The 12,575-nt window shown below is 41.0% G+C and overlaps 1 protein-coding gene across 1 annotated transcript in view; it reads right to left on the bottom strand.

Moving 5' to 3' along the window:
* Window positions 1-12,575, bottom strand: part of neb (nebulin) — a 59,823-nt gene that overhangs the window by 11,991 nt on the left and 35,257 nt on the right. Inside the window, exons 95-121 of the mRNA XM_076747597.1 lie at window positions 12,411-12,518; window positions 12,216-12,320; window positions 12,004-12,108; window positions 11,796-11,894; window positions 11,582-11,686; window positions 11,298-11,402; window positions 11,109-11,213; window positions 10,808-10,912; window positions 10,334-10,438; window positions 10,047-10,151; window positions 9,805-9,909; window positions 9,519-9,623; window positions 9,058-9,159; window positions 7,038-7,139; window positions 6,807-6,914; window positions 6,603-6,707; window positions 6,403-6,507; window positions 6,193-6,297; window positions 5,996-6,100; window positions 5,752-5,862; window positions 5,540-5,650; window positions 5,295-5,396; window positions 4,848-4,952; window positions 1,953-2,066; window positions 1,590-1,694; window positions 826-930; window positions 129-233 (exon numbers count right to left, since the gene is read on the bottom strand). Of these exons, the coding sequence (XP_076603712.1) occupies window positions 129-233; window positions 826-930; window positions 1,590-1,694; window positions 1,953-2,066; window positions 4,848-4,952; window positions 5,295-5,396; window positions 5,540-5,650; window positions 5,752-5,862; window positions 5,996-6,100; window positions 6,193-6,297; window positions 6,403-6,507; window positions 6,603-6,707; window positions 6,807-6,914; window positions 7,038-7,139; window positions 9,058-9,159; window positions 9,519-9,623; window positions 9,805-9,909; window positions 10,047-10,151; window positions 10,334-10,438; window positions 10,808-10,912; window positions 11,109-11,213; window positions 11,298-11,402; window positions 11,582-11,686; window positions 11,796-11,894; window positions 12,004-12,108; window positions 12,216-12,320; window positions 12,411-12,518 (2,847 nt within the window). The remainder of the gene's footprint in view (window positions 1-128; window positions 234-825; window positions 931-1,589; window positions 1,695-1,952; window positions 2,067-4,847; window positions 4,953-5,294; window positions 5,397-5,539; window positions 5,651-5,751; window positions 5,863-5,995; window positions 6,101-6,192; window positions 6,298-6,402; window positions 6,508-6,602; window positions 6,708-6,806; window positions 6,915-7,037; window positions 7,140-9,057; window positions 9,160-9,518; window positions 9,624-9,804; window positions 9,910-10,046; window positions 10,152-10,333; window positions 10,439-10,807; window positions 10,913-11,108; window positions 11,214-11,297; window positions 11,403-11,581; window positions 11,687-11,795; window positions 11,895-12,003; window positions 12,109-12,215; window positions 12,321-12,410; window positions 12,519-12,575) is intronic.

The following is a 12,575-nucleotide window of genomic DNA, read 5'->3' as shown; positions in this document are numbered from 1 at the left end:
CTACTGTACAGGTTAATATACAGTATGCAGGCATTGATGAGTCCTCAGATTGAGAGAGGGGCTTGTAATGGCAAGTGTATTGCATCTGAAGCCATTTTAAACACACAGGAGACAGACAGGGAGTTTACCTGGCTCTGCATGTGCTGGGCCTCCTTCGCAGTCACATATGTGGGTGTCTCAAAGTCCAGCATGGGCTTACCCTTCTCCCTCTCATACTTCTCCTTGTATTTCACCTGGGACAACCCACACAAACTTAATGTCAACAGACGGTTTGTAATATATTGTGCAGGTACATTACACACTGGTTTCCACTCATTTCAGTACATTGTGAAAGAGTTAAATGAATTGTAATGTGGTCATGCTGATATAAACACAGATAGATGTGAAAAGTCTGCACTGCCTCATCTCAGAATGACAATGTATCAAAAATAAATACACACTTGATGTTTACTGTGATGGATTACACAACTCAGACATGTTTCAACGGTTGAATAATTGATTCATATATTGTATGGACATGTATGGAAAAAATACATAGTTAAATCTAAAACACCCCACCGTGAACTGAAAAATGGGTCACAGCAACAGTTTGCACAGTTTTAAGCTTAAAATGCAAAAAACCATAAATGTTACCATTTGATGTATTGTACCACAGTTAGCAAAAAGCTAATTGTGTGTTATGTTGTCCCCAACTTTTCAAATTATCATCCTGTTAGTGCAGGAAATGAAAGATGTAGATATCGCATATGTCTACAGCATATGAAAGCGCTTACAAGGTGAAACCCACAGCAGTGTTTGTTGACCCCCAGAGTCTGAACCACTTACGTTGCTCTGAAGTTCAGAAGCCTCCTTGAGATGAAGCTGTTCTGGTGTGTCAGGAATCATATGGTAGTGACCCTTACTTTCCTCAAATTTCTTCTTGTAGCAGTACTATGGGGGAATTCCCAGTCAAGTAAGACAGCTCAGTACAGCAAACAAGAAAAAGAGCTTCTGTGTGGAGTTTACTCCCATCCATTACACGGCACAAAAAAGCCTCATATTTTATGACAGAAACAAAGTAGTAACATCGTAACTGTGAAAACAGCTCTTAGCAATGTCAAAAAATATGATACTTTGACAAAATAAGAAGTTAAAATTAAAAATGGGGGTTACAAATTGTGTGAAAAATGATCTAGAGTCAATGGAGAAGCAGGGAGTTTTGTGTTAAGTGACCATTAATAAAAGACTGGTTTTGTATGAACTACAGGAGGGAAAAAATCAAACTGAATGAGTGAAGGAGTAGAGGTTATAGAAGGTGATAGTATGGGAAGGTCAAAGGGCAGGGCAAAGGGTCAAGGGTGAGAAGGGTAAGGGTCACCACCAGATGAGGTCACAGAATAATGGATGTATGGACGATGGAGCTTAGTGTATAAATCCATGAGATGATCAATTATCTGCAGCATGTTGGTTGTTACTGTGGAATGTGGGGTGATGGAAACGCTGAGCTCAGACACATTTCAATGGGCGCAAAGGGCGCACTGAAACTGAGCGGGCTCCCAGCGGCTCCCTGGGTGGCAATGCGAGAGGGTTAAAGGCTGACGGGGTCTTACTTGGCTGGACAGTTTGCTGGTGCTCAGGCTGTGCTGCATGGACAGAGACTCAGCCATGTCGGTCACAGGCTTGTGGATCTTCTTCAGGTCACCCTTGTACTTCACCTGTGGGTGGTGTTAGCAGACACACTCAAAATTACAAAATGAACGCATCTCACAGTAGGTGCTTTGTAATTGACATATAAGCAAAAATTAAATAACTAAACGAAAAAGACATAATAAATCCATCAGCATATGGTTTGACCAAGTGAATACATGTAACAGAAAATGATTCAAATCTGTGTCTTGAAAGCTGGGTGACTGAATGAGTCCTTGCTACTTAAAGGAATGATATGGATTCATGCTGATTATGTGAGCACCTACCTCACTAGCCAGCACATTGGCATCCTTCAAAGTCTTGTAAATCTTACTCTCCTTCAGGTCATATTGTGGTCTCTTTCCTTTCACCTCCTTGTCAAACTTCTCCTTGTACTTCACCTATTAGAATGGGATATATGTGAGAATTAGTGGAAGATTTACAGACACTTTAAGAACAACATAATTCTTCTATAGTGTAAACCTGCACTATAAAAGAAACATGTTGCTTTTAACCCTGCTTTTTACAGAAAGGGATGAGTAACTCAAGTTGTTTTTCTTTCAAACACAAGAAAAACAACTGCAGCCAGACTGTGAATCCTCAAAGTGATTTGTTCATGCATCAATTCATTTCACCTTTTCATTCAGCAATCATATCATATCATATCATATCATATCATATCTAATTAGTCTTAGAGGCTCAGTATGGGTGCGTTCACATCTACAGTTTTGTTCTTCTCGACTCGAGAGGAAAATCCTCTAATTTTGTATTTTATTCCTAGTTTGTAGACACAAAGAGTTATGGAGCGATTACTGTCATACTGTATGTCTACATCATCAGAGGTAAAATTTCCAAAAGTCTATTTCAGTTTATTTAAAGAGATCTTTTGTCTCAGGGATGCCCTTTCCTGATGCCTAAATTTACAGATAAGATCACTCCAAGGCTTTTTGTCTTTGTCTTTCAAGAGCAAATAAACAAACAGCTGGTTATGAGAACATCATCTGTTATGAGTAACCATATCAGGTAAATTTGAATTCATAATATTCAATCCTGTGGGTGTTCACAATTCTTCCTAAATGCAAAACATCTGCACCAGCATTTGCTTTGTCAGTTTACATCTGTAGCATTCACAGCTGAACTACATTAATAAAGCCATTGCATGAGGGTTCTTCTCAATCAAACCAAACAGGTCAGCTGTGGAGACGCTCTAAGATGCCATTCAGACCGAGTGTCTTGCATCCAGATGCATCCAGTGTGTGTCTGGATTCAGCTACACTTGACATTACAGAAAAACTATAGAAAATGCAGCATGCAGAGACCTGTAATGATGGCATGACCCTGCTTTTTAAACTTCCTGATGGTGCGGTGCCTAAATGTCAGTGAGCCTACCTGCTCTGCCACATTATGAAATCTTATGCACAGATATATGTGCGGGCCATTTGTCCCAAAAATAGCACATTCCGGCCTTGGCCAAGCTTGAGTAGAGCTCAGTCAGATGTTCATCCAGTCTGTGGAGCCAGTGGTGCTCCAGTTTTCCATTTCTGTCTTGTTGATATGAAGTTGCTTATGTATTGCTCTGTATTTACTGTGTTTTTTTCTCTCTCTTTTGTATTTTTGTATATACTCTGTTCTATTTAGTGTGTTACGGACCTGTTTTCATGTCCTTAATAAAGTAATCATTATTATTATTTACTTATCTTTAGAATGCATGTCAAACGAGTCTCATGTGACTCCTGTAAACTAATCCCACTCTGTTCTTTATCTCTTTATACTCTTTATACTTTTTGGTGCATTTACGCCTGAGTTTAAGCTATCAGCCTCTGGTGTTAAGAGGCATTTTAGTGCCAAATGTGAACAGACCCTAATACAGCATTCTGTGATCCACATAAACACAACATGGACTTCATATATAATAAAGTATATATGGAAGAGGTGGTGTATTGGGGGAGTCTGGGTTGTTCTGTCAGTCTGCAGATCAGTCAGCTTGACAGAGAAGGCAAACAAAGCAGTAACCTTAAACAGTGTCTTCGAAAAAACACGTGTAAATGCAGCATTAATAACGAATTCACCTGCACTGTTCACAAACCCATTTGTGAGGTCGTAACTCAGCACAGCTGACTACTGGATATACACATGTTTTGTGACAGACACACTGAGTGACTCAACAGAAAAGTGGGAAAACTATAAAAGTGCTGAGAAAATGTATAAAAACCATTCATTAACATACAGTATTAGCACTGGTGGAATGAATGTAGTAATGCCACACTTGTCTATGCATAGCAATAAGCCACAGCTTGTCAGGGAAACACAAGAGCAGAGGGTGCACACAAGAATGAACTGCTATGAAAAAAGTTTGCAAGCCAAATCAAAATAAAAACTTTGGAAGATTTGATGATCCGAATCAAATCTTTTTATGTAAAGGCTCAGTGAACCCTGCAGTACAATCAGAAATCAACTAATCAGTCAGTCAACAGATTGATAAGAAGGGAACAGATAGGCAGAGGAGACAGACAAATAGTAGCAGCCCGTCAGCTTCAGGGCATGAACCTCCTTACATCACTAGTCAGGGCACTCATTTTCTTAATGTGGCGCATCTGGAGGGTATCATAGGAAGCTGCTCCATGGAGGGAGGGCTTGGCCTCCACCTACAAAGCGCAGTGAGATGGTGGGATGAGAACATACACAGACTAGGACATTATGGAAGGAGAGAGAAGAAGAATGAGATGAGGAATAAAGAGAGTAAAGTACAGGGGGATGGAGGAGGAACAGAAAGAGGACAGGCTTAAGGATGGGGTGGGAGGGACATGTACAATGATATGAGCAGTTAAACATGTTAATCTACTTTTATGGGGTCACAATGACAGGTAGGGACATGGATTATAATGCAGGATGGCAGAGGAAGCGCTGTGAAAGAGCTGCTAGTTATATCGTTAGGCCTACAGGACTGCTGCTCAGCATCTACCACAGCACTACTAGCCTACAATTATTAGCTTATGGAAGCTGATCTGACTGAATGACAGACAGCTGATCATTGTGCAATATGGCTTCCAGTAACTGATTCCAGCCATCTTGTCTGTAAAATAAACATTTTCTAGGAGATGATAACTGTATGGAACCATTGGGAATGCAACATGACTGGTCCAGGGCTTCATGACACAGATGGTTGATTTGGTTTGGTGTACCTGGCTGGTCAGCTTGGACACCTCGGTGGCCAGAGCGATGTCTGGGCGGTGGACCAGAGAGCCTCCACGGCTGGCTTCCTCACGAGCCTTTTCACGGTAGCCGATCTGGCAGAGACACGACCAAACAGGAATTTAAATGTGACTTCATAGGTGGTGGATTTATATTGGTGTTTTTAAGGGACTGTGCCAATGTGACATATTTGTGCTTCTTCTTTGCTGCTTCCCTCATTCAAAAGTCCATTAACTTGTCTCAGGACTTGTACTCTGTGCAATGACAATAAAGTTTAATCTAATCTAACCTAACTTGCAGTGAGCAGTGGGATATAATTACATCTATATCTATTTAAGGCCAACTGTGGGAGTGAAATCAGGCTTCTGCACGATAAGATTCTGCATATTTCTGCCTTTGTGTATACAGGTTTTAGAAGTGATGAATTTTCTGATTACCTCACTGATAAGCTTGGCAGCCTGGGTAGCCTTCTTTATGTCAGGACGGTCCACTACAGTGGTGTAGTGTAGGTTGGCTTTGGCATCCTTCTTATAGGAAACCTGTGGGGATGGGCAGAAGACCAGAAAGAACACATTATGTGGAAAAAATGGCAAAAGGCAAATTGTGAAATGTCAACATGGAGACTCTATGCTGGAAATTAAAATCAATCTGTTATTTTAGCACAACTGTGGAGATGACTCACGTTGCTCTGATTCTTGGCCACTGTTATGGCGTGCTGAATATCAGGAGGAACAACCATGTTGTTATACACTGACTTGCCCTTTTCCTTCTCGAACTTTGCTTTGTACAATTTCTGTAAAGAGAGAAAGAACGTCAAGGCCAGCCGCACAGAAATAGTCCAGGATGATGAGATGCTATGGCTGATTTTGCTGAGTGAGTGTGAGGCAGTTGTACCCCGCTGACAAGCTTGTTGATCTCCTTGCTGTGGGCAGTGTCACGAGTCTCAGGCAGGGTAGTGAATGAGCCAGACTGCATGTCCTTCTTACTGGCCTCCTTGTATTTGCTCTGCGGATGAAATTTAAGAATTTCTAACACATGTATTGTGAAAGTCATTCGCCTTTAGTTTGCCTTATTCTTAACCTGTATTAAATTCTGAAATGTACATAAAAAAGTTGAGATTTTCCTGATTGATACTTACCTCTGATGCCAGAGTGCGCACAGCCTTGGCATGGAGGATCTGAGGAGTGTCCTGGACGGGCACGTACTGGCCCTTTGCCTTTTCATACTTCTCTTTGTACTTCACCTGGAGAGCAGAATGTTAAACATTCAGCTCGGAGGTAGTCCTGTTGTTTGAAATGTCTAAAGAGCCTTTACTCATTTAACTGAAAAACTTACTGTGCTGGCCATTTCATTGTTTTTCATAGCCAGGAGGGTGAGCTTGTCGTCAACAACAGGTATCACACAGCCCTTCATCATCTCTTTGTCGTACTTGTACTCAACCTGTGGGTGAAACCATGGGGGCAAATTTAGTGCAACACTGTTGGATGCTGCTGAAATGGAAAATGAAAATCATATATATGCGGTAAAGACAAAGAACCAACTCACATCACTCTGTTGCAAGGAGTTCTTGGCAGCATTGATGAAGTCAGGTCTGTCTGCTGTCCATATCCACTTGTTCTTGGTGGCTTCATACTTCTTCTTGTAATCAAGCTAAAAACGGAAAATAATCGAGCATGTTGAGTTAAACTGTAATCAGTAATGAACAGAAAGTGAGACTTCCTGATAATGTTACCATAAACACTTACATTGGTGATGTTCCTGTAGGCCTCCTTGGCAGCACGGATCTCATGAGCCTCAGGGTCCATGTTGATCTGGGCTTTGCTCTTCTCATACACTTCTTTGTATTTCAACTGCAAGATGAATGAAAAACACACAAAATGTATTTCAGATTTTTTACTTCCTGTGCCTGTTAAAAAAAAAAAAGTGCTGCCAGTGTGAATGGGACTTACATTGCTGGTGATGTCCTTGACCTTCTTCATGTGCTGCTGGTGTGGAGTGTCATAAGGTAAGGTGTATCCCTTTGCCTTGGTCTTGTTGTACTCCATTTTGTAGATGATCTAAGGAATAATCAAGATCACATTGGCAGGAGCATTTCAGAAGACACCAACAACATAAAAAATCATTGAGACCTTTCTGACTTGAACATTTAACCTACTGGACAAACAACATCAATAACTTACGTCGCTGATTTTCTTGCTGCGTTTGTGGGCTTCATACTCAGGAGTGTCCAGAATGGAGGTGAACTTGTCCTTGGCACGCTCATACTGCTCCCTGTACCTCCACTGATGGAGGACAATAACGTGTAAACACAACAAAGTTAGTATCATTCATCATCAAGTTGTCACTGTAGTTATTTGATTTTATTTATGTGTATTCTGACAAGGTGTCTTGCTTCTAATTTATGCAGCTAAAGTAAAGACAAAATCTGTCCAAGAAAAGGGCTGAAGGGATTCTTGAAAAGACACAACTAAACTGTGCAGACAGTTTAAGTAGGAGAGACAGTGATGAAGAAGTCACATTTCAGCATGGAATGATATCCTTCTCAGAGTCAGTTCAGATGAAGATCATTTGACTTACAATTGCTTTCTTTTATTACATAATGAAGCTAAGGTGTAAGAATAACTAGTTTCTTTTGCTTTTATTTACCGTTCTTGCTTTTCTTGGACAGTCCTCTAAGAGTATTAGAGCAAAGCCAGAAACAGTCGATTTACATGTATTATGTAATCTCTCACAGACTGAAAATAATAGTTTGGCTAATGAGTGAGTGGTGTCATGCGTAAGTTTATAAAAACATGCTTTATGAAACATGCACAAACACAGAGGGAGCTATTTCCCAGGCGAGAATGAAGACGAGGACACAATAGTGTTACCGCTATTCAGTCATGAAAGCCTGCAGTGCCCACGTAGCTCATGGTGACCAGCAGCCCCTCTTATGCTATCACTCACTGACTCTGAGGCTGATGCTACAGAGAGGGGCTTTTATGAAGATGAAGTTTACTCAAGAGAAGACAGCGAAAGTCAAGAAACCCCAAAATTTCTGACTTTAGCATTTTAGTGGTATCAAAAAAGACACTGTGGCTCCCACTTTCTGAAATCTACACATAACAGGTGACTAATGCGTAGATACATGATATCTTCTGTCTCTGCAGAAGCTTCAGTCTGAAATGCTGCAATCTGCTGCATTTGTGACACTAAATATGTCTGTCTACTGCACTGCATTTGAAGATTAGTTAAAGGTTCGGGAATAATCAATGGGACATGAAGAGAAGGGAATAGGTGATGGAGGGATTAGAGTATGAAAGACAAGGGCAGAGTATGGGGAAGTTAAAACCCCTGTAGGTGTTAGAGTGGGTTGAATGGAGGGAGGGGATCTGTACAGGATGAGTAGGTGATATGATGGGACCTTGTCCAGAAACAGCAGGGATGAAGAAAGTAACCTGGTGACTTTCCTCTATGCCTGTAAGTCTTAAAATTACACAGGACTTCTTTTCTGCATGTTTGTGGACAGGGATCACAGTTACCATGGTTCACCACTCTGTGGCTGTTTACCTTACTGCCCATAGTGGACTGGTAAAGGGCTGTGAGGATGTCAGGGCGGAGTAGCTCATTGCAGCCACTCTTTAGCAGATCCTTTGCTTTGGATTTATACCTTGCCTGTTCACATACACACACACACACATATAGCATGCCATAGTTGAGGACACATGATAAACAGCAGTAACACTGAGAGGACTGGAGAAGTACTCCAGAGATCCAAGTGTGACAAAGGAGCTGTTCGTCCTCATCCGTGCCTTCAGAGTGACAGAGACCATCATCTTCAGTTTGATAATGGCTTGTTTGGACACATTCATGCTTTAACAAGCGTAATTTAATCATCTGTAAAAGAGTGATTGAACCGTCTCTCTGGTTGGCACAGATAAAGGAGAGTCCTGCTCACTCAAGATAACGTTTCAGCTGCTATTTGAGTGGCACAGTTTACAATAACCTGTCTGGACAAAAAGAAAGAGACAGAAGGAGCAGGGATTGATACAGACAGAGAGAGAAATTTATCGTGTTGGAAGGACTATCATAGCCATGCGACGACCACCACGGGCAGGTCTGCTGATGACCTCATGCACCAGTGACAGAGGTCTGGAGGACCGGACTGGAGGTAGCAGAGGAGGAGGCAGGCCGGTCGTACAACCCGACCAGAGCGTTTACCTGGCTCATCTTCCTGTTCTCCCTGGCCAGTTGGTATCTAGGATCATCGGTAGTTATGGTGAACTTATCCTTTGTCTTCTCATAAGTAGCTTTGTAGACCCTCTGCTCAGAATGTCAGAGAGTAGTTAAAGACAAAGGTCCAGATAACAATGCGCACTGTGATGTGATGAGACTTTTCCAGGAGAGGAAGGAGGGTTAAAACAAGATGATACAAAGAACAATGGACACATTTCAAACACCTGATATCATGGTTATACAGTTATACAGACAATAATCAAATAACTAATACAATGAATTCACAGTGTTTTACCTCCAAACTGAGAGTCCCATAGAGATGCACAGAGACAGAGAAATGTCATTAAAGTCTCTATTTCACAACAACGAACTAATTATATTCATGGTTTTGCTACAAAAATCCATTTTTCAATTTCTGTGTTGAATTGAAGAATGAAGGGACTCACATCGTTGATGAGAATGGAGGCGTTCTTGGCAGCCTGGAAGAATGGCGTGTCGGAGGTATACTTGAAGTTGCCTCTGTTCTTCTCAAAGGAGGCTTTGTACAGTCTCTGTCACCAAGAAATGAAAGTGGTATTAGGAAAATGCCAAAAAATATACCAGGCACCATGTGCTAAGAGCCCTTTGTGTACAACAATTAAAAGCAGATGAATTTAAGACATCATAAGAAGAAACATTTTATGAAATTATTGACATTACAAATGGTATATTATGAGTTAAATAGATCCTCACCTCACTGTACAGTGCCTTGTTCCTTTCAGCCTGCACCAACTCAGGTGTATCCCACACAAAGCAGCCAATACCCTTCAGCCAATCCAGGTCCTCCTTGTACTTGATCTAAAGAGGGACATAAAAAGAGATTTGATTTAAACACTACATATTATGTCAATTATACTATATGTCCTCCAACCGACTGTGGATAAATATTTTAAGACAGGGTGCATAATTTTGGAATGTGAGTCAACAGTACTCACGTTGCTGACGTTATCATTGACAATTCTGCTGAAGAAGAACTCAGGACGGTCGGGGATGGACTTCCATGTACCCAGAGAGTTAATGTACTTCTCCCTGTATTTAACCTGAAGTCAAAATTGGAGAAAAGAACAGTTAGGGAAAAATTATCTCAACATTTTTGTTTAATGCTGTCTAAATGTATAGTGTGTGTGTATATATATATATATATATATATATACACACACACACACGCACACACATTACATACTCATGACAAATCTTCAAACAACTGATTTTAATGACTGACCTCGCTGATGTCATCAGTGACTCTGCGGTGGTAGGTGATGTCCAGAGCATCCTTGACTGTGTGGTAGTGGCCTTTGGAGAGCTCAAAGGTCTCTTTATAACGCAGCTGAAGACAAGAATAACAAAATGTGTCAGATGTTCGTCATACACACACATATGTAGTTATGTTTCTAGTATCTCACCTCTATTAGTCACATTTTTGCATGGCTTTGTACACATTGTGGGGACTTGCCGTATTTGTGGGGACAAAATGCAGATACCCATGATGTAAATCATTAAATTTTAGGGTGAGGGCTTAGGTTAAGGTAAGGTGTGTCTCCAAATTCAAATACAGGTTTGCTGCGTAATGGGAGTTTGAGCTGAGGAACTAAAGGGAAAACTACAACTAATTCGAAATGAAAAAAACGTCTGATATGTCTGGCACTGATATAAATATTAGTGTTTGTTATGAGGGTAAGCCGATGAGCAAACTCACATCACTGGACTGGAGGTAGGACTTCTTGGCACGGATCAGGAGAGGAGTATCAGCAATGGCTGTGTATCTGTGCTTCATCTTCTCATACTGTTCTTTGTATTTATTCTAGGGAAGGGAAGACATAATACATGCAACACATCAGGAATAAAAAAATATCATTGATTGGAAACACAAACACTATTATGATATTCTTATTTAAATTCTACAGAGGCGAGGGGTTAGGAAGGTGTGATAGCCTGTTGATAAACCACCTGCATGTCCAAGCTAAAGCAAAGAAGAAATGAGGAAGGGGAAGACTTACATCACTGTAGACCACTTTCATTTTTCTAGCATGGCCCATGTTTGGAGTTTCGGATTCTGGAGTGAAATGAGCTCTCTCCTTAGCAGCCAAATCTGTGTACTGGTACTGTGGAAAAAAGAGAGGAAATAATGATTAGATTATCAGGAAAAGAAAATAAACAACAGTGAGTGATGGCGTATCTGAACTTGCTTTGTTAGTCAGCTGCTGGGCCCATTTGGCTCTCTGGATGTCCACAGAGTCCACGGTGGTGGTGACCTTAGCCATCTCGTCCTTGCTCTGGGCTTTGTAGATGAGCTGAACATAGAGGAGCAGAATAACAAAAGCTCAGTCAAATCGGTCACAATGTTTATTTTCTGACCAAATAACAGAAAACATGTGAAAACATATGCAAAACTAGGGAGATACTTCAAGCTATTTAAAAGCTACAATATGAGACTACTCATATAGTGTGTGTGTTTGGGAAAAAGACTCACGTGGCTCATGTGGGTCTTAAGTTCTGTCACACGCTTATACTCTGGTGTGTCCAGGACCACAGAGAAGTTGGCAAGGTTCTTCTTTGCATCCACTGGATAGTTCACCTGAAGTGAAAAACAGGCCACACAAATGATGGTAATGCCGCAGCAGGAAATACATCATGAAATGAAAATGAACGATACTCATACAAAGTAGAAAAATAGAAACACATACCCTTTGTTTGGTGATGTTGCGAACGTGGACCATCTCTGGCGTGTCATACAAGAAGCAGCCAAGGCCTCTCAGCCACATCAGATCCTCTTTGTATTTTAGCTAAAAACACAAAATGATTTCAGAAAACATTTCTGACAAAAGCTTTACAGTTTAAATTGATGTGGAAATGTGTGTGAAAATCTCAAACGTATGCTCCTTTTCACTGTACCTCGCTGGTGATCTCATTGACGTGGTAGCAGTGCATCAGCTGGGGCGTAATGGGCATTGAGATCAACTGGCCTCTGTTGTTGTAGTATTTCTCTTTGTAGCACAACTAGGATGAGAAGGCAAAACAAAGGTGCCATGAATAGCACATACTACTCAACAAGCTACATGAATAAAAATGGGAACCTGAATGACATAAATTGTGTGGTTCCATACGTCGCTGAGGTGTTCCTGGTTCATCTTGACTTGTTTGATATCAGGGGTGTCGTAGGTTGTGTGGATCTTGTCCTTTTGCTTGTGGTAGTCCTCCCGATACAGACGCTGGGGAAGAGAAGATGGTAGATGAGATTGTTTCATTCAGTAATCTCCATCAACACTTATGTGTCTGATTTCAACAGTGTGTTATCTTACATCGTTGGAGATCTTATGTGCTTTCCTTGAGTTGACGAAGTTGACACCCTCTGGATGAATAGTGTAGGCTTTAGCCTTCGTCATCTCATACGCCTCCTTGTACTTCACCTGCACAAATAAATCAAAAGTACATTAGCAAAAAGATTCCATTGCTGTCGAATGAAC

Source organism: Chaetodon auriga, chromosome 13, assembly GCF_051107435.1.
Source record: "Chaetodon auriga isolate fChaAug3 chromosome 13, fChaAug3.hap1, whole genome shotgun sequence".
In the NCBI taxonomy this organism is placed as follows: domain Eukaryota; kingdom Metazoa; phylum Chordata; class Actinopteri; order Chaetodontiformes; family Chaetodontidae; genus Chaetodon; species Chaetodon auriga.
This window is presented reverse-complemented; position numbering and strand designations above follow the sequence as displayed.